This window comes from Phoca vitulina, unplaced genomic scaffold (genome assembly GCF_004348235.1).
Source record: "Phoca vitulina isolate PV1807 unplaced genomic scaffold, GSC_HSeal_1.0 scaffold1, whole genome shotgun sequence".
NCBI lineage: Eukaryota > Metazoa > Chordata > Mammalia > Carnivora > Phocidae > Phoca > Phoca vitulina.
Genome location: NW_022589704.1, coordinates 94,585,372 through 94,611,766, shown reverse-complemented (window position 1 = coordinate 94,611,766; position 26,395 = coordinate 94,585,372). Strand labels below are relative to the sequence as shown.

General features: G+C 38.8%; 1 protein-coding gene across 14 annotated transcripts in view; it reads right to left on the bottom strand.

Moving 5' to 3' along the window:
• Positions 1–26,395, bottom strand: part of NCKAP5 (NCK associated protein 5) — a 974,611-nt gene that overhangs the window by 422,071 nt on the left and 526,145 nt on the right. For all 14 annotated transcript variants that reach the window (XM_032411698.1, XM_032411742.1, XM_032411716.1 and 11 more), the window contains one exon: positions 12,435–12,568. In XM_032411698.1, coding sequence (XP_032267589.1) covers positions 12,435–12,568 — 134 coding nt within the window. The remainder of the gene's footprint in view (positions 1–12,434; positions 12,569–26,395) is intronic.

The window sequence follows — 26,395 nt, the reverse complement described above, 5'->3', positions numbered from 1 at the left end:
TAACTTCATTGGGCTTTATTTCTCTTATCTATAAAATATGGATGCTAATACTTCCTCGTGGAATTGTAAGTGATAATATTACATGTTTAAAGTACCCCCAAGACCCCCAAAGGGTACAAGGTCAATACCCAGTAAACATTAGCTCATCTTCTCTTTCATGGATAACAAACAGGAAACCACACAGATTAATGGCTGACAGCCAGGCTGCCTAAGTTCAAATCGCAGCTATGATACATTCAGGCTGCATGGCAATGGGCAAATTATTTAACCCACATGGGCCTCAGTTTTACCATATATAAAAGAGAGATAATAGGAATATCTCTGAAATTAATGATGTACTATATATGTTGGCTAATTGACTTTAAATTAAAAAAAAAAAAAAGTCTTCAAAAAATAGGAATATCTTCCATGGAGGGTTGCTTTAAGAATTAAATTCCATATAATATTATGCTTCCTCCATGAGAAAGGGACATTTTTCTGTTTTGTTTCACTGCTATATTCCTGAATAGTACCTGATACCTGGTAAGTTCTCTTTAAACGTTAATAAAAAACAAATGAGTTTAACATATGTATCTCATATATCTTAGGTTTAAAGGCTCATCGTAGAAGTTTCAAGTGTGCAGCTTTGTTGCATTTCACATCTGAGAGTTCTCTCCTTGTGCATTTAGACTTCGTCCTTCTCCTCCCCAGGTTTTATTAACTGATGGATATTCTCCCTGTCATTGCAACCTCCAAGGTCCTGGCCTTTCCTGAACTGGGCTTTACATGCATTGAGGCAGTAACTACAGCCTTACCACTCTGCTACTCAATTCTTTACTCAAGAGAGACTGCTTAGAAGTCTGGGTCTGCAGAATCTTGAAGCCATTCAAATCTATTACAAAGACCTGTAGGGTATTTCTTGATAACATACCGTGTGCTTTGGTGATTGTTTCTGAAAAGGCAATAGACTTGTAAGCATTACATGTGTCATGCATATTGGAAGTATACTAAATATACTACTTCACTGGGGACTCTCTTGACAATAATGTGAATTGCTGAGGGAATAGAAATCAATTCTTCAAGTGTTTTCTGACATCAAAGGTGACCGCTGTGCTTCAGGAAAAGGGTTCAAAGTAAGATTGACTTGCGTGATTGAGATATTCATAAGATCAACCTGCAAAAGTAGGCCAGGCATTCTTTCACTACCAAGATGCAAGGGGATGATGAAGGCCTGAATTCAAACAGCTAGTGTGCAGATAAGGACCTTAGCAGAACTGAGCAGCAGCCATACACAACTATTAGCAGCTTCTGAAACCCATCATGAATACTCACACCTTTAGACCTATATCTTTATGTTCTGTTCTCTTAACCTAAAACACCCTTCCTTCAGTTCTGTATTAAATCCTCCTTCACCTCCACATGCTTCAATAGTCATCTCAAATAAATCCCTTTCTGGCTCACAGCTTTTCTTAGGTCATTTTTTTTTTCTTCCTTTCTTGCAGCAAAGATGTGATTTCATCTAACATTATTAGTTTTTTTTGTTTTGTTTTGCTTTGTTTTGTTTTCAAGTGTGACTCTTTCTTTACCACAAGTTCCTTAGGGACAGGGGAAATGACTTACTTATTTTGTGTCCCTCCACCTTGCTTAGCACCATCAAACCAATTTTGTCATTTTGTTTTTAATCGTCATACTTCGGTCTCAGTAGTTCCTGCAAAAACTGACTCATTGAGCAACACTATGAGTGGAAATTTTCTGAGTGGAAAATTTTAAAATTGAATAAAAATAAAATAATTTAGAAATCTGAAAATGACTTAGGTAAATAGGATACACCAGAATAGCCAAATGTCATCTATAGCAGGGGCTCAATAAATGGTACCTTAATACAGCAACCATGGCCAATTGGAATTATTTATTATTTCAACATTTACTGAGCACCTACTATATATCAGGCAAGAGCAATAAAAACTTTACAGCCTATTGAGGGAATATATCATATTGAGATCCAAAACCACTAGCAAGAAAAAATACACTTATGTATTTACAGTCTGTATAATAATTGAGGAAAGTGGAATATTTTTAAAAACATCAGCAAGAATGTGAATCTGGAACTGGGTTTTGTTAGCTAAATGCATACTGTCCAAGCTCACATCAAAGGGGAAATCTGAGTCATCTCAGCTAAATTCAATGACTACACAGTCCAAGTAATAAATATAATTGTATTTTGGTGGTAGTCTAGATGTCTGGAAGTACCAATTTAATCACCAGGCCAGCTGGTTTGATAATACAGTATAAAAATATACTAAGAAAGTAGAGGCCATAAAAAAGGCACAGCACTAAAGAGAGACAACTACTGAAATTCCTTTTGAATTCCGAAATGAGAAAAGAGTGGCTACCAAATTCTCCTTTTTTTTTTATTTCATTATGTTATGTTAATCACCATACATCATTAGTTTTTGATGTAGTGTTCCATGATTCATTGTTTGCGTATAACACCCAGTGCTCCATTCAATACGTGCCCTCTTTAATACCCAAATTCTCCTTTTGACATGATATAATTACATTTACCACTTTGGCCCAAGTTCCTCTTGGGTGCAGTCCCAGTCAAGAGATGATCAAGTTTGAGAAACACTGTCAGTGGCAGAATGTCTAAACTTACGATCAAGGCTGAAATCTAATGAAATACAATTGCTTCTAATATCATTTGAATCTTCATTTTCTATCATTGATCATAAACTACAAAATGAATTAATGAGGGAATAGACAGGATTTGACCGGACACCAGAAGTCCCGTGGTCTAGATTGGGATTCACCTAGCTATGTGATTATGAACAAGTGACTTCATTTTTTGTAAGGTTCAATAGTGATATTTATTAAAATTATGATATCACAACATGCTTTGCTTACCATGCCAAAGGTTAGAGTGAAAACTGAATGACATAATGTAAGGAACAGTTCTGGAAACATTGCAAAATAAAAGAAGTGTAAAACATGATCATTTTTGTGGCCATGTTGTTATCAATAATAATAAAAATGCTTATTATAAGATATAACAGCTTGAAATGTTATAGGGACTAAATATGGCAAAATAAACTCATCTTTGTGTTTTGTGAAAATATATCCTGTCACTTGCTGCTACTCCAAATGACAGGTGAAAACCTTTGGTCAGGGGAAATGTGCAAAAAATTCTGAAACACAATTTAATGAAAACCACAACACATTTCTTTTGTCAGGAGCCCATAGCTTCAGCACAGCTAATTCCCTGCTCTATTCTTGGGGAAACATTCCTAAAAGCTCCAGGCTGTTGGTTAACAGCAGATGTAGACATTTATAAATAAGAACCATCTTAACGGAATAATTCTTACAAATTACACAAAGGATCCCAAAGAATAGTTCCAAGTATTTACAACCAGCATTCAGAGACACACTCTGTGGGGATACCATTCATTAAAGGCACTGCTTATAGACTGAAAGGTAATCAGAAAATGATCCTTCCTCCTCCTACTGCTGCATTGCATTTGCCCCATACGCCACCACAGAAACACTAGTATAAATGTTATCTAAGGGTCATAAAACACTCTCTGAAAGTAAATTTTACCCTATGGGAAGTAAACTTTTAATGCACCAAATTCAATTTAGTGCCTTGCAGACAGGAATTCTGCAAAGAATATTCTGAAAAAAGGCAACTCATCTTTTATAGGTGAGTACTCTATCATAGAAGCCCAGGAATGGGAAATTGGGTCTTCATCCTCCCAGGCCATCATGGTTTCTAACTCTAAGAATGATGACTATTATCAAAGTTTTAAAAGATTCACAGGAATGGCCATTCTACAACCTCTCTTGGAAGCAAACTTCTATCATAAACACACTATCTTTAAAATTCTTCCATGTTTAACCTAAGTGTTCCAATGCTGGCTGCACCTTTCTGTTTCAGTGAAGATAATCATTCATTCTCATATTCATTCATTTATTCATTCATTCTTCAACCAACAAATATTTATTGAATGCGTATTATGGCAAAGGTTATTGGTTGTGGTATAAGAAATGTATGGGGATATAAGAAAAGTTCTCCACCCCTTAGGCAACAACAACCTTGATCTCTTTATATAGATCATTATTAAGAGCAGTGTATGGAAACAGATGCCAATTTGCTGGAAATATGGAGAACAGAGGAGCATGTTAAACTGCCCCAAGAATAGCAAACAATAAATTTAAACTGAGAAATTCTGTAGGTCAAATGCTCTAGGTTCTTCAATAGGTATTTGAAAGAAAAGCAAGCGATAGAAGGTAACCTATTTGTTAAAAGAAACCTAAAATACATAACCAATTTTATAACAAACAGCCAAGGCTAAACTAAAGTGTCTGGGGATGTACAGGAAGAGATAACACTAAAAACACAAGGGGGTTATTGTTATAAAGGTAGGATATTAGTTACTTATTGGGGGAAGATGAAGGTTGAGAATGGGAAGAGGCCCCCAGCGGCATTCTGGATAGCTGGTAGAGTTTCTTTCTTGATGTTGGTTACAAGAGTGTTCGCCTTAGAATAATTCATTAAGCCAGTTATTTTTTGTGTGTGTGGTTTTCTATATTTGTGTTTTGTTTTTCAAGAAGCACTTATTAACATGGAATAACACCTATGCCTTGCTAGTGAGAATGCAAAATGGCACAGCTACTTTGAAAAAGTTTGAGTTTCTTATAAAGTTAAACGTACGCTTCCTATGTGACTCTGTAATGATCCCATTCCTACTTATCTGCCCAAGAGAAATGAAAACGCTGAAATTATAGCATGAAAGTCACAAGTTTACAGCAACGTTATACTCACCCCAACTGGAAGAAACCCATGAGTAGCTGAATGAATAAACAAATAGGTACTTTTATACAATGGAATATTACAGAGCAATAAAAGGGAATGAACCACTGACACATGCAACGAAAAGGATGCATATCAAAAGACACACTGAGTGAAAGAAACCAGACACAGAAAGTGAAATTATTTCTAACTTCAAAATTATATGATTTTCTGAAAAAGGCAAAACTACAGGGAGAGAAATCACATCAGTTGTTGCCAGGGGCTTAGGATATGGAGTTAGAACTGACAACAAAGGGAAATCAGGGAACTTCTCAGGGGCAGGAAAATATTCTATATTTTGATTTGGTTACACGATGGTATAGGTTTGTCAAAACTGAACAAACTGTACACCTAAAAAATGGATTTTCTGCAGATCTGACCAAAAAGTATTTATTATTCAGAGTAAGAATGAATTTAGTTTCCAATTTTAAAATAAAATGGATTCTATATCCTGTATTTATTTTCTTAAAAGAAAAAAGTATGTTGGGGAGGGGAGAGGAACATAGTAAGAGTATAATGGGTAATTTAAAAAATATTTAGAAGGAGACTAAATCACTGTTTTTGTTTTGTTGTTTGTTTTTTGTTTTTACTGATAGCTGTTTCTTCAGAGAAATTGTTTAAAAGTGAAAACAATTCTGGATGTCATAAAGTTCTCTCTGTTCAGGCTTTTTCCCAAACCAGTTCAAATAAATCCTAAAGCAGACAACATCAGAGCCAAGAGTGATAATGGTTATGTCCACTGCAGAGGATCGTAGCTTCCTTTTGCCAGTCAAGTTCCTTGGTATTCAATTTTGGCTGTCCTCAACAGAAATATTTCCTCTGGGCTTGGCACTTTTCTAATCTCGACTTCTCCACAGTCAAGTAACCAAAATAGACATGGCAAAAGCCCAACCCCACAGAGCTTCACCGTGATCACAGCGTGGAGAGTAAGACCGTTGACCCCACATCCCCAACACAAAAGCCTGGTTGTTAGAACTTCAAGCAGGCCTGGTCACAACAGTTAATTCACTCACATAATGCACTTCAGTTTAAATACACTGTCTTTTTAAAAACCATAAGAAGCATTATAAAACTATAAACAACTAAACTTCTTTATGTTACAATTGAGCAAACTGAGATCTAAAAAGTTCAAATTATTTTACTGAAGTTATTAAGCTAGTTAGAAGTGGAGCTAGAACGAGGTCTTAGGAAGCCCCATTTAATAGGATGGTGCTCTTTGAAATAAAATTGGAACTATACTCTGTGTTGATACTCTTTTCTCTACCAGGGATAAATAACGGCAATATAACTTCTATGTTTTCTACTCAACAACATATAGCTCTGTTAAGAATTTAGGAAACTTATGACAATGTCATCATGTTTTATGCAGAAACAGAAATACAAAGGAAATAAGCAATGTTCAGCATTAAGTTATCAGTTACTCGGGGAGCTGAAAATGGCATCCTTTTTTTTTTTTCCTATTCTCTTACAGTTGGTTTTAGCCTCCCTCTGCTTTGCTTAAGCAAGAGCTTACACACTGGATAACTAAGATACAAACTTCTGACAGCAAAACATGATCCATATTATGTGAACCAGGCATTTCAAAAGATGCTATTTAAAATCTTTTTTTCCATCTGTGTGATTTGAAGAAAATTTATCGTTTCGTAAATGTTGCTTTGCCATCTTAAGCTTCTGCTAGATTTTCTCAAAGGAGATGAGAGGCCCCCATTTTTTTGAAAAGTCTCAGCTAGAAATATTGCTGATAGTGTGGAAATAGCAACTCCAAATCAATAGAAAATTGCCCTCTATATTCATCAGGAGGAACAAGGCACTCAGGAGAGCCAGCCCCTGTGATAGGTTAAAGCTGACGAGGGTCTGAGATAGGAACAAATGCAGAAGAGGAGCAGAAGAGCTCTGTGCCGTTGACTGTCCGAAGGTCAATTGACAGCTTTTCTCCTCTTGTTATGTTTTACTCCTCCTAAAGATGTAGAGAAAATGTTCTTCGCATGTACCCAACAGACGCAGAGGTAGAAGGGAATACGTTGATAGAACATTTAAGGGGATATTATCCTCTTCAACACACACTTCTATGCCAGGTGCCTACAGCTTCCAAATGGGCAGCAGAAAATGAACCCTAGGCTTCCATAAAGTGTCTGAGAGCCGATAATGTGAACAACCAGTGAACGAGTTAAGCAGTAAAACCATCTCCACTTACGTCTCCTTGAAGTTCAGCATGCAGCCAACTGCACTTAAGCATAGCAATCAACTGTGATAGGAGAAGTCCCAGTTACAGTAAGCAAAGAAATAGCTTCAAGGCAGCAGATAACTATGAAGGGAGAGAAGGTCAAAACAGGTGCAGAAAATCCTGGAGGTAGGGGGAGAAAGCTTAGACTCCACTTGGGTGATTTTTAACTATCCTTGTCTATTATGGGTGACAAAGCTTAATTGTTCCTTTTACTTAAATTTACACTGCATGGTGTAAATACACACACATACACACACACATGTGCACACATGCATGCACACACACACACAGGGAACATTTCAAGGCTGCAGAAAAAAAGTAATGGATTTCTGATGATGCTTCGGGTGTGATATGGTTCACCCGCAGTAGATAGTTTATAAAATATGTCTTCTGGGTGGTGAGTCTACCAGGTTGATTCTAATTTAAAGCTTCAAACACACTGTAGCATGGAGCTGTCATATGATAAACATGTGTATTATTATTGCTAGTAGCACTATACAATTAGTGCTCATTTCATCTGGTTTGACTTATGCCTTTGCGTGATAACATACCATTAACAAATATGAAGTCTGACTGTCCTGAATTTGGGCAAAAGTTCCTTTAATTTATAGCTAAGCTATAAATGGGGGTTTTTTGGTTCATATATGCACATAAGTCTTCTCTATCTGGGGTCTACATTTTTTAAGGACACATACTGTGTTCTATCTTACTGTACACACAATAAAAATGTTTGCTTGTCTGATAAGAACAGCAGCTTTTGTCAATAATCTACACATTGACAGCACTGTTTCCAAAGGAACCAACTCAAATAGAGGTGCAACTCGTACATGGTTTGCATTACATCAGTAGTTGTGTATTGCTTATTTCTTCACAAATCTGGTTCTTCTTAATTATTGTTTTTTTTAAAGATTTTATTTATTTGACAGAGAGAGAGAGAGAGAAAGCACAAGCAGGGGGGAGTGGCAGGCAGAGGGAGAAGCAGGCCCCCTGCTGAGCAGGGAGCCTGATGAGGGACTTGATCCCAGGCCCCTGGGATCATGAACTAAGCTGAAGGCAGATGCTTAACCAACTGAGCCACCCAGGTGCCCCTCTTCTTAATCATTCTTATTCTACCTCAGCAGAGCCCACCTGGTTGGAGAGAGTGTTCCTGAAGTGCTTGTCTAGGTGAAACTAACTGATGCACAAACAAACTCATTCACTCAAGGTAATGACGTTGGGGGTGCCAACACTAATCTTTACATAGGAGGGAAGGCAGTGATACAGCCATACTCACATCATTAGCCTTGGCTGGCTAGACATGCACAGTTCAAAGGAATAGTTAAAGGGAGGGTAGAGACAGTTACAGAATCATAGAAGGGTGGGGCACAAAGCTTTAACCACATACAATATGCCCAGCCATGTGTACCACTCAGACAACAGGTTAAACAATCATTATGACATCTGGAAAGCATCTTCGATTTATATCACCAAATATCAAGACAAAGAAGCCCTAATCGTACTGCTGCCTGACTCTCAGTACCACCCTACTGAAATGCTCCTTCATGTATGGGAGGGCTTAATTTGGAAGTACCTTTTCTCTTCTCTATATTTAAATGAAAGGTTGTAAATGGTCTGAATCAAGCTTATTATGGCTGCCTGAATCACCCTCGGTGCAGACCATTTCTGATTTATGAGCTTAGAGCTGATTATGTAATCTCTGGTCACATCTCTCTCTGTCTCTCTCTTTTTATTGCCCACATTTTGGACCACTGCTCATCATTACACCCTAATCAGAGGTCAAGAGGAAGGGGGCGGTTATAAATGAAGGTTTGGTGGTGATATAAAAAGAGAACTACTCATTCAAACATTTTTATAGATTTTTATCACCTAAGTGATCCCATTACTCATCACCACAGATAATCACAATGTTCAGGTTTGCCTGGTGCCGTATCACCTCACTGAAACTGCGTAAAATCAAGCCTTGGACTAATTACCCTGCAGCACTCATTCTGACACCTGAACTCCACCTCGCACGTACACCTGACTGTCCAGGCTTCTAACTCCGTTATCCACTTTCCCCTCCAAAGCCTCACCTCATCCCTGAATCTGAGACTCCAGAATCTCCTTCCCTACCGTTTAGATGCCTGCATGGTGACAAGCCATCAACTACACCAGGAAAATACTTCTCGCAGCTCCGCCCACACCTCGGCATCTCATGTCTCTGTGCTCCAGGTTCCAAACAGGTATCAGAAAGATGCAACACATGTCCATCTGGAGGCTCCCATGGACTTGCAGCATAGTGCCTGACTTGAGATCCGTAAGCACTAGAGTTCTACTTACTCATCATCATTAGACATGAAACCAGCATTCCTGTTTCATGTACTGTGACATTCAGAAGGCCCTTAACTTGGTAGACGTGAATGACCTTGCAGAATTAGCAACACTTCTGTGAATTAATCCTAATCAGCACAATTTTGGATGACTGTCTATTATATCCTCCAATGACATCTCTGAAGGGGCTTATGGATGTGTTCTAGTATGAGTCTGTTACCAGAGACAATGTTTCTCTTCCTGAGTCGAGGAGATAACAATTACATAGGCTCTTGTACTTTCCTTTTAATCATGTCTGCCAGGAAATCTTAGAACTAAGTCAAATGCTCAATCTCAGAAAACACGGCAGGCCGTGTAAGTACGATTACTTGCCACACTACCCTTTTGTGGCTTTTATTTCCTATTTTCATTTTATTAGTCATATTGTAAAGCTACCTTTTATTGTAAGCCACTTCAAAAACTTTGAAAAGGTGAGTTACTAGCATTATTTTTCAAAGTAAACTCATCCCATAAACAATATTCAAAGTAAGCCTACATCTCAGGGAGCATCATGTCCAAAACGAACTTGTTGAACCACAGAAAAGGAGAAAATTATGAATAGAAAAATTTTAAATTCAATAAAATTATTTGGAATATGGAAATTATTTATGTGAGTATTTAGATGTGGACCATGTCTAAGGCTGATGAGCTATACACATGTTCTATAATATGGAGAATTTTACAAAGACTTAAATTATAGTAACAGGATTGTTTAAATAAACAGAACTAGAAGTATCTTACAAACCAAAGTTTAAAATGCCAAAAGCCATCAAAAATGTTGTAGCGGGCCTACTTAAATTATTGTATAATTATCTTCTTTTAAAAGTTTTTATTTAAATTCCAGTATAGTTAGCAGCCAGTGTAATATTAGTTTCAAGTCTACAATACAATGATTCCACACTTCCATACATCACCCTGTGCTCATCACAAGTGTGCTCCTTATTCCCATCCCCCATTTCACCCATCCCCGCACCCACTGCCCCTCTGGTAACCAGCGGTTTGTTCTCTAGAGTTAAGAGTCTGTTTCTTGGTTTGCCTCTCTCTCTCTCTTTTTCCCCCCCCTTGCTCATTTGTTTTGTTTCTTTTTTTGATTTTTTATTTAAATTTTACTTAGTAAACATACAGTGCAATATTGGTTTTTGGGGTAGAATTCAGTAATTCATCACTTACATATAACACCAAGTGCTCATCATAAAAAGTGCCCTCCTTAACCCCCATCACCCATCTACCACTCTCCCGCCCACCTCCCTCCATCAACCCTCAGTTTGTTCTCTATCATTAAGAGACTCTAATGGTTTATTTCCCTCTCTCCCTTTGTGTAATTACCTTATCTGTGATATATACTTTTTCTTCCACCTTTGCTGATTTACATTAGCTGTCTGGCTACAACTGGACTTGAATTCTTCAGTTCCAATGAAGCTTTACATAAGGAAACTGATTATAGCAGGGGAAATGCAGTATGTAAAACCAACCACTATTTGTTCTACATATAATTATCTTCTCTTTCAGTCTAGGATGTAGCCTTGGCTTTTATGCAACTGAACTCTGTATGGGTGTCATTTGATTTATAGCAGATGACCTGGCATCATACGAAAATAATTTACTGTGCCATGTGTCTCACACCCGGTAAATCAATAGCTTGAATACAGAGACGGCTCAATTAGATAGCGCAAGGGTAGGGCGATCTACATCCTCCTTTCCTGTATCATTAAAAGGGCAAGCATTACAAAGCAGTGTTTGTTTTAGAGCTGCTTCAAAAGTGGTGGGGGTGGTCTATTATTTCAAGTTGGGAGACATAAAGTGAGAGTTACCATCAAACCAAATGAAAAATGGAGCACAAGGTTGTATAAGTAATAGCCTGGGAGGGGTGGGACAGGCATTTGTTTAAGTATTGATTGGTGCATTTCTACAGCACCTGTGTATTTATCATGGGCTCAGAGAGTGGAACAGGGTGTTAAATTATGACTGAATGCAGGGGGGTCATCCATCCTTTCTACCCTGTTCCTCCAAGAAGACTCTAAACCAAAGTCACAAGCATTCATAGTATTAGTCACAATGAGATAAATCATCTGGAGGCTCAAGTTCGGCTTCTCCCTGTGGCATATCCAAAACTTAAGCTATCATTATAAAAGTTTCATAATGAGGAAGCCATATTATCCATCATTGATCTCATCCAAATCCCAATGGTAAATTAAACACAAGATCCACATAGACGGCTTAGAAAAATTTTAGGGCAACTTCTCAAACTTGATTTAGCCTGGGATAGCCTCATGAGGGAGAAAAAAACAAAGAACCCAAAAATTAATTTCCTGATTTTTCAAATGGTGAAGTGAGATACAGAAATGAAAGTAAATCGTCCTTCCCAGAGTTCCCATATCTGGTCCCAGGACTGGAATAGCACAAGTTTGTGGGGTTTTTTTACATGGAACTAAATAGCTTTTAAATAATAGGCTGAACCTTCACCTGGCCCCACAGTAACTGTAACTGGAAGCTGAAAGATACTGTGTGGGAATTAAATCTAAGAGCTACTTTTCAGAATGCTCCTTTCAAATTCAAGTTTGGTCTTTTTAAAGGAAAGAAATTCATTGATTTTGATTTTTTTTTAACTATTGGTAAATGTTTCCTTTAAGTACTGAGTAAGAGTTTACTGAATGATTAGATTCACATTCTCTGTCTTCCTTAAAATAGAATTATGATGACCGGTAAAATTTCATCCTCCTGGCTGGCCTTTCACTGGACATCCCTATAGGCCACACAGCCACCACATCTTCCTGGAAAAATCCCTTGGAAAGCCATCAGGGAAGAAAAGACAACCAGATCCAATAAAGCCAAGACTATGTGAGGTTCAAATAGCAAGTTTCAACAAATTGGCCCACATGCCATATCATGGCGTGGCCAGAGGAGAAGGTCTAAGCTATAGGTAAATTAGCTCCTCAAATTCAACAAAAGCTTTCACAATGGAAATTCAAGCACAGGGGCTACTGGTGCAGGAAGAGATGCCCCTCCTGAAGCAAGAAACTCAGTTCAGAACGATACCTGGAGAACTGCTGTTGGAGGCCACGCATCTGAATTCTGTTGCACTCAGACTCCAGGGTCACCTCCTGCAACCGCTTCTCACTCTGAAGACGTAAGTGTCTCTCCTCTTCCAATTCATGCATCAGCTTCTCTTGCTATGAAACGCACAAAGGGAATGACTTTTAAGGTGGTGTTTCTTAATTACTATGAGAAAAAATAATTAGTTATAGCTGTCAGTTACTAAGGGCTAACTTGGACTTTATATATAAGTTAATTTCATCCTCATTACAACCCCATGAAGTAGGTTCTATTATTAACCTCTTATTACAGACAAGAAAACTAAGGATCAGAAGCATCTGAGTAATTTGTCATAAAAACCAGAAGGTAACAGTTTTCAATCCTGGCTGATGTCTCTAATGCTTGAATAATTTTCACTAAACCAGGTGGCTTCTTGCGCAGATATGAAGATCTATAACCCAGTAATACTACCAAATGTATTATAATTTGAGTAATGATGAGTAAGATCATTAGTGCCTCTTCAGAATTATTTCATCTCTTCGGGGCGCCTGGGTGGCTCAGTCGTTAAGCGTCTGCTTTCGGCTCAGGTCATGATCCCAGGGTCCTGGGATCGAGCCCCACATCAGGCTCCCTGCTCCGTGGGAGGTCTGCTTCTCCCTCTCCCACTCCCCCTGCTTGCGTTCCCTCTCTCGCTGTGCCTCTCTCTGTCAAATAAATAAATAAAATCTTTAAAAAAAAAAAAAAGAATTATTTCATCTCTTCAATCTCTGGTCTATGCTTTTATTTATTTTTTATTTTTTTAAATTTTATTATGTTATGTTAGTCACCATACAATACATCATTAGTTTTTGATGTGGTGATCCACGATCCATTGTTTTCGTATAACACCCAATGCTCCATGCAGTACGTGCCCTCCTTAATACCCACCACCGGGCTAAACAATCCCCCTCCCCCCTCCCCTCTAAAACCTTGTTTGTCATGGGTCATCTCTCCCTCCAATTCCCCCCCCCTCATTTTTCCCTTCCTTCTCCTAGTGTCCTCCATGCTATTCCTTATGTTCCACAAATAAGTGAAACCATATGATAATTGACTTTCTCTGCTTGACTTATTTCACTTAGCATAATCTCCTCCAGTCCCATCCATGTTGATGTAAAAGTTGAGTATTCATCCTTTCTGATGGCTGAGTATAACATTCCATTGTATATATGGACCACATCTTCTTTATCCACTCGTCTGTTGAAGGGCATCTCGGCTCTTTCCACAGTTTGGCTATTGCGGACATTGCTGCTATGAACATTGGGGTGCATAGGGCCCTTCTTTTCACTACATCTGTGTCTTTGGGGTAAATACCCAGGAGTGCAATTGCTGGGTCATAGGGTAGCTCTATTTTTAAATTTTTGAGGAACCTCCACACTGTTTTCCAAAGTGGCTGTACCAACTTGCATTCCCACCAACAGTGTAAGAGGGTTCTCCTTTCTCCACAACCTCTCCAACATTTGTTGTTTCTTTCCCTGTCCATTTTTGCCATTCTAACTGGTGTAAGGTGGTATCTCAATGTGGTTTTGATTTGGATTTCCCTGATGGCTAATGATGATGAACATTTTTTCATGTGTCTGTTAGCCATTTGTATGTCTTCTTCGGAGAAGTGTCTTTTCATATCTTCTGCCCACTTTTTGACTTGATTATTTGTTTTTTGGGTGTTGAGTTTGAGAAGTTCTTTATAGATCTTGGATACCAGCCCTTTATCTGTAGTGTCATTTGCAAATATCTTCTCCCATTCTGTGGGTTGCCTCTTTGTTTTGTTGACTGTTTCCTTTGCTGTGCAGAAGCTTTTAATCTTGATGAAGTCCCAAAAGTTCATTTTTGCTTTTGTTTCACTTGCCTTTGGAGATGTATCTTGAAAGAAGTTGCTGTGGGCGATGTCAAAGAGGTTACTGCCTATGTTCTCCTCTAGGATTTTGATGGATTCCTGTCTCACATTGAGGTCTTTCATCCACTTTGAGTTTATCTTTGTGAATGGTGTTAGAGAATGGTTGAGTTTCATTCTTCTGCATGTGGCTGTCCAATTTTCCCAGCACCATTTATTGAAGAGACTGTCTTTTTTTTCCATTGCATGTTTTTTCCTGCTTTGTCAAAGATTATTTGACCATAGAGTTGAAGGTCCATATCTGGGTTCTCTATTCTGTTCCATTGGTCTATATGTCTGTTTTTGTGCCAGTACCATGCTGTCTTGGTGATCACAGCTTTGTAGTATAGCTTGAAATCAGGCAACGTGATGCCCCCAGCTTTGTTTTTCTTTTTCAACATTTCCTTGGCGATTCGGGGTCTTTTCTGATTCCATACAAATTTTAGGATTGTTTGTTCCAGCACTTTGAAAAATGTCACTGGAATTTTGATCGGGATGGCATTGAAGGTATAGATTGCTCTGGGTAGCATAGACATTTTAACAATGTTTATTCTTCCGATCCATGAGCATGGAATATTTTTCCATCTTTTTGTGTCTTCTTCAATTTCTTTCATGAGTGTTCTGTAGTTCCTAGAGTATAGATCCTTTACCCCTCTTGGGTTGGGTTTATTCCAAGGTATCTTATGGTTTTGGGTGCTATTGTAAATGGAATCGATTCTCTTATTTCTCTTTCTACAGTTGCGTTGTTAGTGTATAAGAAAGCAACTGATTTCTGTATAATTGATTTTGTATCCTACCACATTACTGACTTGCCGTATGAGTTCTAGTAATTTGAGGGTGGAGTCTTTTGGGTTTTCCACATAAAGTATCATGTCATCTGTGAAAAGAGAGAGTTTGACTTCTTCTTTGCCAATTTGAATACCTTTTATTTCTTTTTGTTGTCTGATTGCTGTTGCTAGGACTTCTAGTACTATGTTGAACAACAGTGGTGAGAGTGGGCATCCTTGACGTGTTCCTGATCTTAAGGGAAAGGCTCTCAGCTTTTCCCCATTGAGGATGATATTCGTTGTGGGTTTTTCATAGATGGATTTTATGAACTTGAGGAACGTTCCCTCTATCCCTATACTCTGGAGAGTTTTAATCAGGAAAGGATGTTGTATTTTGTCAAATGATTTTTCTGCATCAATTGAGAGGACCATATAGTTCTTCTCCCTCCTCTTATTAATGTGTTCTATCACGTTGATTGATTTGTGAATATTGAACCACCTTGCATCCTGGGGATAAATCCCACTTGGTCATGGTGGTTGATCCTTTTAATGTATTGTTGGATCCTATTAGCTAGGATTTTGTTGAGGATTTTGGAATCCATATTCATCAGGGATATCGGTCTGAAATTCTCCTTTTTGATGGGGTCTTTGCCTGGTTTGGGGATTAAGGTAATGCTGGCCTCACAGAATGAGTTTGGAAGTTTTCCTTCTGTTTCTATTTTTTGAAACAGCTTCAGTAGAATAGGTATTATTTCTTCTTTGAATGTTTGGTAGAATTCCCCAGGGAATCCATCAGGCCCTGGACTCTTGTTTTTTGGGAGGTTTTTGATCACTGCTTCACTCTTGTTACTGGTTATTGGCCTATTCAGGTTGTCAATTTCTTCCTGTTTCAGTCTTGGCAGCTTATAGGTTTCCAGGAAGGCCTCCATTTCATCCAGATTGCTCAGTTTATTGGCATATAGTTGTTGATAATAATTTCTAATAATTGTTTCTATTTCCTTGGTGTTAGTCATGATCTCTCCCCTTTCATTCACAATTTTATTAATTTGGGTCCTTTCTCTTTTCTTTTGGGTAAGTCTGGCCAGTGGTTTATCGATCTTATTAATTCTTACAAAGAACCAACTCCTAGTTTCGTTGATCTGATCTACTGTGTTTCTGGTTTCTAATTCATTGATCTCTATTTTAATTTTAATTATTTCTCTTCTAATGCATGGCTTAGGCATCATTTGTTGCTTTTTCTCTAGTTCTTTAAGGTATAGAGTTAGTTGGTGAATTCGGGATTTTTCCGTTTTTTTGAGTGAGGCTTGGATGGCTATGTATTTCCCCCTTAGGACCGCCTTTGCAGTATCCCATAGGTTTTGGACCGATTTGTTTTCGTTCTCATTGATTTCCATGAATTGTTTAAGTTCTTCCTTGATTTCCTGGTTGACCCAAACATTCTTGAGCAGAGTGGTCTTTAGCTTCCAAGTGTTTGAATTTCTGCCAAATTTTTTCTTGTGATTGAGTTCTAGTTTTAAAGCATTGTGGTCTGAGAATATGCAGGGAATAATCTCAATCTTTTGGTATCAGTTGAGACCTGATTTGTGACCCAGTATGTGGTCTATTCTGGATAAAGTTCCATGTGCACTCGAGAAGAATAATCCCAATCTTTTGGTATCGGTTGAGACCTGATTTGTGACCCAGTATGTGGTCTATTCTGGAGAAGGTTCCATGTGCGCTTGAGAAGAATGAGTATTCTGTTGTTTTAGGGTGGAATGTTCTGTAAATATCTATGAGGTCCATCCGGTCCAATGTATCATTCAAAGCTCTTGTTTCCTTGTTGATTTTCTGCTTAGATGATCTGTCCATTGCTGAGAGTGGAGTATTGAGGTCTCCTACAATTAACGTATTGTTATCAATATGACTATTTTGGTTAACAGTTGGCTTATGTAGATGGCTGCTCCCATGTTGGGGGCATAGATATTTACAATTGTTAGATCTTCTTGTTGGATAGACCCTTTAAGAATGATATAGTGTCCTTCTGTGTCTCTAATTACAGACTTTAGTTTAAAATCTAATTTGTCTGATATAAGAATTGTTACCCCAGCTTTCTTTTGAGGTCGGCTCGCACGGAAGATGGATCTCCACCCCTTCACTTTCAGTCTGGATGTATCTTTAGGTTCAAAATGAGTCTCTTGTAGACAGCATATGGATGGGTCCTGTCTTTTTATCCAATCTGCAACCCTGTGCCATTTTATGGGAGCATTTAGGCCATTCACGTTGAGAGTGATTATTGAAAGATATGAATTAATTGTCATCATGTTGCCTGTGAAGACGTTGTTTTTATAGATTGTCCCTGTAAATTTCTGTTGTAGATCACTCTTGGGGTCTTTCTCCTTTTATAGAACCCCCCTTAATATTTCTTGCAGGGCCGGCTTAGTGGTCACATATTCTTTCAGTTTCTGCCGGTCGTGGAAGCTCTGCATCTCTCCATCCATTCTAAATGAAAGCCTTGCCGGATAAAGTATTCTTGGCTGCATGTTCTTCTCATTTAGTACCCTGAATATGTCTTGCCAGGCCTTTCTGGCTTGCCAGGTCTCTGTGGATAGGTCTGACGTTATTCTGATGTTCCTCCCTCTGTACGTAAGGAATCTCTTCCCCGTAACTGCCCTTAAGATGGTTTCCTTGGCTCTAAGATTTGCAAGTTTTACTATTACATGCCGGGGTGTTGGCCTGTTTTCCTTGATCTTGGGAAGTGTCCTCTCTGCCTCTAGGACGCATATGTTTGTTTCATTCACCAGATTAGGAAGTTCTCAGCTACGATTTGCTCAAATACATCTTCTAGTCCTCTCTCTCTCTCCACTCCCTCCGGGATTCCAGTAATTCTGACATTGGAACGCTTCATGGTGTCACTTATTTCTCTGATTCTATTTTCATGGATTCTGAGTTGTTTTTCCCTGGCCTCCTCTTTTCCCTTTTTATCTATTATATTGTCTTCCAGTCGCTTATTCGTTCTTCTGCCTCAGTTACCCTAGCTGTTAGATTATCTAGATTGGATTGGATCTCATTGATAGCATTTTTAAGTTCTGCCAATTCAGCTTTCATTTCTGCCCTTACAGACTCTATGTTGCCATTAATTGACTTCTCCATTCTAGCTATTGTCTTCACAATTGCTAGCCTGAATTCCATCTCCGACATCTTGGTTATATCTGCATCCATTTGTAAATCTGCAGCATAAGTCATAATCTCTGAGTCTTTTCTGTTTTGGGGGCTCCTCCTCCTAGTCATTCTGTTGATGGGTGTTTGAGGGAATGTATAGAGTCCAAATTATTGACCAGAACCCAAGCAATATGCACCTGTTTTCTTGGGACCTTAGGGTTGCTGGCCTCTTGTTTTCCCAGCCTGTCTTCTGGGGGAGGGGCCTGCTGCACTGTTACTCAGGCAACCCTGTTTGGGTGGAGTTGCCCTGCGCCCCTGTGGTGGGGGCTGGGCTCAGCGGGAATCAGTTTTGGGGGCTTTTGTTCTCTGGCGGCTTTCCCTGGAGACTTTCTGCGTCTCTTCCGCGAGTCAGAGCAGAAGAGACCGTTTCCAACCCTCTGCCTCAGAGCAGAGAGACCGCAGTCTGTTCTTCAGTGAGCTCTCCAGGCCACACTGTCTCCGTTTCTGTCCATGCTGCTATAAACTGCAGTGTCCTGGGTTGTGCGCCCCTCCACAGTGCCCCCAGTCCTGTCTCCATGGAGGTCGGGGCACGTCTCTGCCCTTTGTGCTTCTAAAACTGCCAGCCGCTCCCAGTTCGCACGCATGACCCCACCACTCCGGGTTCCTGCCCCGGGGGCTGCCCTAAAGTCCTTTCCCCGCCACTACCGGTCTGCGAGTCTGTGCCCCATCCCCAGCGCACGAGGCTGTCGCTCACCAGTGGTGTAGGATCCCCACGGCCAGGCACCCTCCCACTGCCGTTTATCCTCTGAAATCAGGACTCCCCGCTTCGTAGCTCAAAACCAACCGCCTGCGATATTCTGTTTGTAGAGATCCAGATCTTCTTACATCTCAGGCTGGTTTTGTGGGTGCTCAGAGTGGTCTGGTAGATATCCAGCTCAATTCCGGGGACCAGTTGAAATAGGGTCCCCTACTCCTCCGCCATCTTTCCTAGTCCTCCTGGTCTATGCTTTTAAAGGAACATAAGTGATTTTTGTACTAGGGCCTGTAATTTCAAATTAATTAGGCCATGGAGCTGATGAGAATACGGTTAAATATTTTGTTTTTATTTGTCCAGTTAGTTTTTCACGGATAAAGATAGGCTAAACCACTCACTTTATTTATTATCTCAGAAAACTAACTCATTCACAAATGGGAATCAGTGTTTCAAAGAAGGACTGGACAACCCAGAATAGATGGTTCAGCAAAAACTCATTCCTGGAACCAGTTAGAAGTGTGCAAACTTGAATCCTGACTCATCCATGCTGATGTCTTTCTGTTTTGTTTTTGTTTTGTTGCTGCTGCTTTTTTTTTTTTTTTTTTAGCATGTCATGCTATTTAGGATATTGTTGCTACTAATGTGAGCACTTTGCATGCAGAATAGATATTCTATGATGAAAACCAAAGAACAACTCATTACCTGACTAGGAGGGACCCACATTCTTACACAGGAAGAGGGAAGCAAAGACTGCAGACTGCATGATGACTCTGAACCATGGATTACCCAGGATGGAATGCTATCCACTTCATGGGGCATATTCACCGGAAGTGATAGGAAAGATGGATTTTCTTCACCTCTAACTTATGGGGGAAAAGTTCTCCTGAGAATTATGAAGGAAACAGTAGACCATAATTTGGAAATAAATCAAGATCCTCTAAAAATACTTATTCCCCTGCCTATGCACCCTTGACCATGCTCTTCCTCCTGCTTAACAAGCCCTCTGAGGTCTACTTAAAGCCTAGAGATGCTGCCAGGCTTGAACCATCTCTCTAGAACTTACCCCACATCATTTCATTATTCTCTTCCTTCCTTGATTTCCACAGACCTATGTTCTTTGCCACCCTATACACATGTACTTACTTTCTTCTATTATAATTTTTTCATGTGCATTTATTATGATTCTTCACCTACATAAACATCTATTTGAGATTAGGATTATGTCTAATGTGTATATGTATTTTTCTGTATTTAACATACTGGACATATATTTGCTTATTGATTCTGGAGCTGGCCTTTAGCTAAGTCAGGCCTGTAGCTTCTGTCCCAAACTCTTTGGTTTCCATTTTTCACCCCCACACAATCAGTTACTTCTATAAGATTCAGAAAAAGAAAAATCAAAATCAAATCTTTATTCTGTCATGTTCCAGCAGCTTTGGAAAAGAAGAAAAACATGGTTTTGAAGGAGAAACATGCTAACCAAAGTCAATTTTTTGTAGAAATAGAATGGCAAATTTTATATCACATATATTTTATTATTTCATTTTTAATTATTTATTTCATTATTTAGATTTTATTACATATATTTTACCACAATAAAAAGATAAAAATAAAATCTACTCCACTATTACACATAATCAACACTCATCTCTGTATAAACTCATTGGACTAGAAGGAACATGGGTAAGTCTCCTTTATTATAGAATTTGGAAGACTGTGCTTTGATTCCCAAAACAAGCAAAACAAATGGTGTATGTTAAATAGTTAAAAAGCACAGTGTATGAAGAAAATGAAGTTTTGCAGAGAAGATAGCATCCATTTTTCCTTCACACGTGAAGAATGTCACATAGATTCACTCACTGTCATACTGAAGAATTCCCCAAAATCTAATAAGGGAGCACATTTTCCATATGAATAAACTTTTCTGTTCAATTTGTTAATGCCTTTTCAAATACAAATAAAATGATACCCTTACAACACAGAGAAAGTTCCAGGGAATTCAAAGACTAATGAGGCAAAAGTTGTTTACTAAAATATATTCCCTTTAAATGGTGTGTATTTCAATTAAACCATCAAAGCTTGACAATAAGCCATATCTATTTTCCAAATGTAGGGAAAAAATTTTTTTTACTCAAATTATAAAACATGGATAAAAGTAACAAAAGAATGTATCAATGGATTGGCCAGATTTTTTTTTTTTTTTTTTTTTTTTTTTGTAATAGCTGTATCCTAGAGATAAACCAATTTGTCCCCAAAGTAATTTTGATTTTTTCCCCCAGGTTTGCTATCTTTTATAGCATGGAGAGTGAAAGGGAGTGAGAGATGCAGAAGAGCTGAGTGTTATTTATACAGTGCTGCTGGGCACTGAAGAGCAGTAAGTAAAAAGCAATGTCACAGAAATCTGGGTTGTAGACCTGATAAGGCCAAATTTCTGTGACCATCTCTTTCCATTGAATCCCTGGCTGGGTTTGCTTTAAGAGGCCATCTTAAGAAAGCTCTGAGAGTGTTTTTCTAAACTCACTGGGGACCACATTTGTATTTCTCCCAGTTTCATTTAGCAAGTTCACCTTTTCTCCTTCTCATTGGCTTCTCCTTCCATTGTCCCCAAACTGCTACATGAGGAACACAAACACTGGCCCCTGGGCTAAGTCTACATGATGTGAGACACCTATTAACAGGACACTTCACCAGCCATACAGCACCCCTTCCTTTGTGAGTCACGGGCATTTACTCTCATTCAAAAGGAGGGTTTGCATAGTTTTCTCAACAAAAGCTGTCTCTGAGTGGGTGAACTTCCAACCATTTGTGCGTCTTTAGTTGATATCTCTACCTCTGAAATAAGTTCTATGTGAAAAATCTTGAGTTGGAGAGCACTTCAAGTTTACAGAATGTTTGCCCTCAGGACAACTTGGCGAAGTTGGTTGTTATCAACTTCATTTAAAGATAAAGAAGATGGTATAAAGAGAGGGAAGGCATTTGCTCAGGGTTTCACTGTTAGAAATGACACCTTTGGGACCAGAACAAAGTTCTTCTGACCCCAAGTCCCATCCCCCACCCCCATCTTTTTTTTTCTTCTTAGGATAGTCAGTTCTGCTCTAACATTTGTTTTGTAATCTTTCTGTCCTTTCTTTATTTTTATATTTGACATATAATAGTTTCAGATGTACAACATAATGATTCAATATTTGTATACACAAATGCAAATATAATCACAAGAAGCCTAGTTATCATCTATCATAATACATAATTACAAAGTTCTTTTTTTATTCCCTAGTGATGAGACCATCTAAGATTAACTGACTTAGCAACTTTCAAATATGCAATACAGTATTATTAACTATAGTCACCACGCTGTACATTATACCCTCATGACTTATTTTATGACTGTTTGTACTTTTTGACCCCCTTCACCCCTTTTGCCCACTCCCCACTGCTCCTCAACCTCTGACAACCACCAATCTGTTCTCTTAATCTCTGAGTTTGGTTTTTGTTATTGCTATTGTTTGTTTGTTTTGTTTTCACATTCCGTATATAAGTCAGAGCATATGGCATTTGTCTTCCTGTGCCTGACTTATTTTACTTAGCTTAGTGCCCTCAAGAACTATCCATGTTGTTGCAAATGGCAAGAATCCATTCTTTTATGTGGCTGAGTAGTATTCCATTGTATATGAGTGTGTGTGTGTGTGTTTGTGTGTGTGTGCGTGTTTGTATACCTACCACAACTTCTTCATCCATCCATCCATCCATCCATTCAGGACACTTAGGTTGTTTCCATATCTCGGCTATTGTAAATAATGCTGCAATAAACATGGGGTGCATATATATATTTTTTGAGGTAATGTTTTCATTTTCTTCAGATAAATACCCAGAAGTAGGATTGCTGGATCATATGATACTTCTATTTTTAATTTTTTCAGGACCTTCCATATAGTTTTCCATAGTGGATGCACCAGTTCATATCCCCACCAACTGTGCACAAGGATTCCCTTTTCTTGATATCCTCACCAACACTTATTTCTTTTCTTTTTTTTTTTTTTTGGATAAAAGTCATTCTAACAGGTATGAGGTAATACATCTTTGTGGTTTTGATTTCCATTTCCTTGATGATTGGTCATATTGAACATTTTTTCATGCATCTATTGGCCACCTGAATGTCTCCTTTAGAAAAATGTCTATTCAGATCTTCTGCCAATTTTAAAATCAGATTGCTTTGTATTTTGTTTTTTGTTTTTGGCTATTGTATTGTAGTTCTGTATATATTTTGAATATTAACCCCTGATTAGATATATGATTTGTAAATCATATTGTTCTAACATTCAATGCATGGCCTTTTCATTTTGTTGATGATTTCCTTTGCTATGCAGAAGTTGATTTCAGTTTGACCTCACTTGTTTACTTTTGTTTTTGGAGTCAGATCCAAAAAATCATCACCAAGACCAATGTCAAGTATATTACTGCCCAGTTTTCCTTCCAGGGATTTATAGTTTCAGGTCTTACTTTCAAGTTTTGAATCCATTTTGAGTTGATTTTTGTCTATGGTGTAAGATAGTGGTCTAGTCTGATTCTTTTGCATGTGGCTGTACAGTGTTCCCAACAACATTTATTGAAGAGACTGTCCTTTCCATATTGTGTATTCTTGCCTCCTTTGTCATAAATTAAATGACTATATTAATTGTGGGTTTATTTCTGGGCTCTCTATTCTGTTTCATTGATTTTTGTTTGTTTTTTTATGCCAATAAAGTACTGTTTTGATTATGATAGCTTTGTAATACAGTTTGAAATCAGGTAGCATGATGCCTCCTTCTTTGTTCTTTCTCAAGATATCTTTGGCTTTTAGAGATCTTTTGTGATTCCATACACATTTTAGGATTTTTTTTCTTTCTGTGAAAAATGTCAATGGAATTTTGATAGGGATTGCACTGAATCCATATATTGCTTTGGGTAGTATGGACATTTTAACAGTATTAATTATTCCAATCCATAAGCATGGAATATCTTTCCATTTATTTGTGTCTTCTTAAATTTCTTTCATTAATGTCTATGAACATTTGATATCCAGGTCTTCTACCTCCTTGGTTAAATTTATTCCTAAGTACTTTATTCTTTTTGATGCAAGATCATGAATTCTTTTTGGCTCTTCTCCAGCTTCATTGCCTGGTTCCTCTTCCTGTTTCCAGTATTCACCAGTTAACATTTCCCAGTATTCCAGTCCCAGTTTTATTCTCTTCTAACCCTAAGCATCCCCCTCCCTTGGGCACATTACCCTGACTGGGGACTTAAGCCCTGAGAGCACTTCAATAGGCCTCTAGGAGTGTGGCAGACCAGGAACCTGTCCCTTAGACTAAAGCTCCTGAACACGGAAATATACCTACTCACAAAGTGAACTGGTGTTTTCAACCTGCTATCTGTACACTGTCCTGGGGATGGCAGTCTGTCAAGACCTCTCTTTCCAATAGTTTCCCACTGTATCCAGGAACACAAGCCACTTCAGCCTCGAGATCCATGAGCTCAGTGGGTCTCCTGGCGGCAGCCACAAAAACTGGGGTATCAGATGTAAATAAGCCAGGGCACCAGATATATGTAAGAGCTCTCCTCTGGGAAATAATGCCTCTGGAACCTGGCAGAGGGAGGGCATGAAGATGGCATCTTCCAAAGGAAAAAAAAGTAAAAAGATGGTAGCCCAGGCTTTAGTGAGGCAGAGGGAGAGAACAAGGATGGATGGCATCTGTCAGTGCCTCCATCCCTGGAGAGAATGCCAAAAGGCACCCACCCCTCCAATGGATGCTTCAAGATTAGCAAATGAATCTTGTTCATAGTCTGGGTGCTTTCCAAACTGCTACTTCTGAGCTGGGCCCTGGGGTGAGCAAGTCTGCATTTGAGCCTTTTAAGAGCTGTTTCTCAGTTCACTACAGCCCTTTGGGTCTCATGGATACAAGCCCTGGGAGTCTTCAAAGCAGATGTGTTGGTGGCTCATCTCTCAAATACTGGTCTTAAGAGTTAGAGTGACTGATATAATCTACAAACCCTTCGCTCCTCAAGGAGAAGCTCTGGATTTTTGAGTTCCCTCCCAATTGTGGGTCACTGAGCTGGGGGTGGGTTTGTGGTGAGACCTCATCTCAGCTTCTCTGACCCTCCTGAATGCAGTCCTTTTCTCATCTGAGGACAAGGAGATGTGCAGTGAATGTACAGAGAGAAGTTTCCCATATACAGTTGTAGATTTATTGTGTCTTTTGGAGGAGGTGAATTTAGCATCTTTCTGCTTCACCATCTGGACTGCCTCCTAACACTTATTTTAAGAGCATAAATTTGTTTTAAGGCAATGGCTGTGTTAGGGGCCAATTTGAGCGTGACCCAAATCTCACACTTGCGTATGCCTGATTTCATTCATGAGAAACACAAAGTGAACACAGAAAACTACACCCCGTTGAACCTAGCATAGAAATACACAAATCACACAGATTTAAGATGGATGAGCCAGTGCCCTCAGTTAATGTGCCTGTTAAGAGCCACCCCACCCACACCTGGTAGCACAACTTGCCCTCTGATTTCAGGCAGCCTTCCTTTTGCCACTTGACAATAATTCACAAGCCGTAGCCCTTCCAATGACCCCTTCCACAAGCCAACTGCCTGTCTTTTTCAAGGTGAAGTGCCATATTTATTGTATTATTTATGTATTTCTTAACCATTTAACACAAGTAAAACTTAGCTGGCATTTTTACTAGGTTCCTGGGTTTGTTTTTTTTTAATGTGTCACTGATCAAGTTTCTGAGTCTCGTGCCCCTACTTCCATTTTTCCCACAAGCCCTGTGCAATGATTTTTAGGAATGCAGAGAGGTTGCATTATAGTAGAGCGGACTGTACATCACAGTGGAGAAAAAGAAATCTGAATTGAGAGTCAAGTTTCCAAGTCTGTTTCCTATTTGGGCACAAGCACAGAGTTGGGCCTTTGACAAAGAATCAAACACACAAATGAAAAAAAGAAAGGTATATTATGTCCAAGTCCTTGTTCTACCAAATGATCTTGTCTCTATGTCAGAGCCTTAACACAGACCTTAAACTTCCTCAAACTTAATTACTATCCTCTGATTAAACCTCTGGGGAAGGAAAATCCACAATTTCCCTAGGTAATCCATTTCATTTTCTTAAAATTCTCTCCTGATAATTTTCTAAGACTCGCTTAAATTGTTTCAAGTATCAAAAAGCCATTTTTATCTTCATGCTCCCAGGATATAGAGAAAAACCTATATATTCTAGTAAATATATATATTAAAAAAAAGAGCTTGGAAAAAGAGCTATGTACATACCCACGTGGATTTATTCATTCCACTCAGACCACAAATGTTTAACTGAGCAGCTACTATGTGCCAGACACTGGACCAGAGCAGGAGACCAGCAAGGA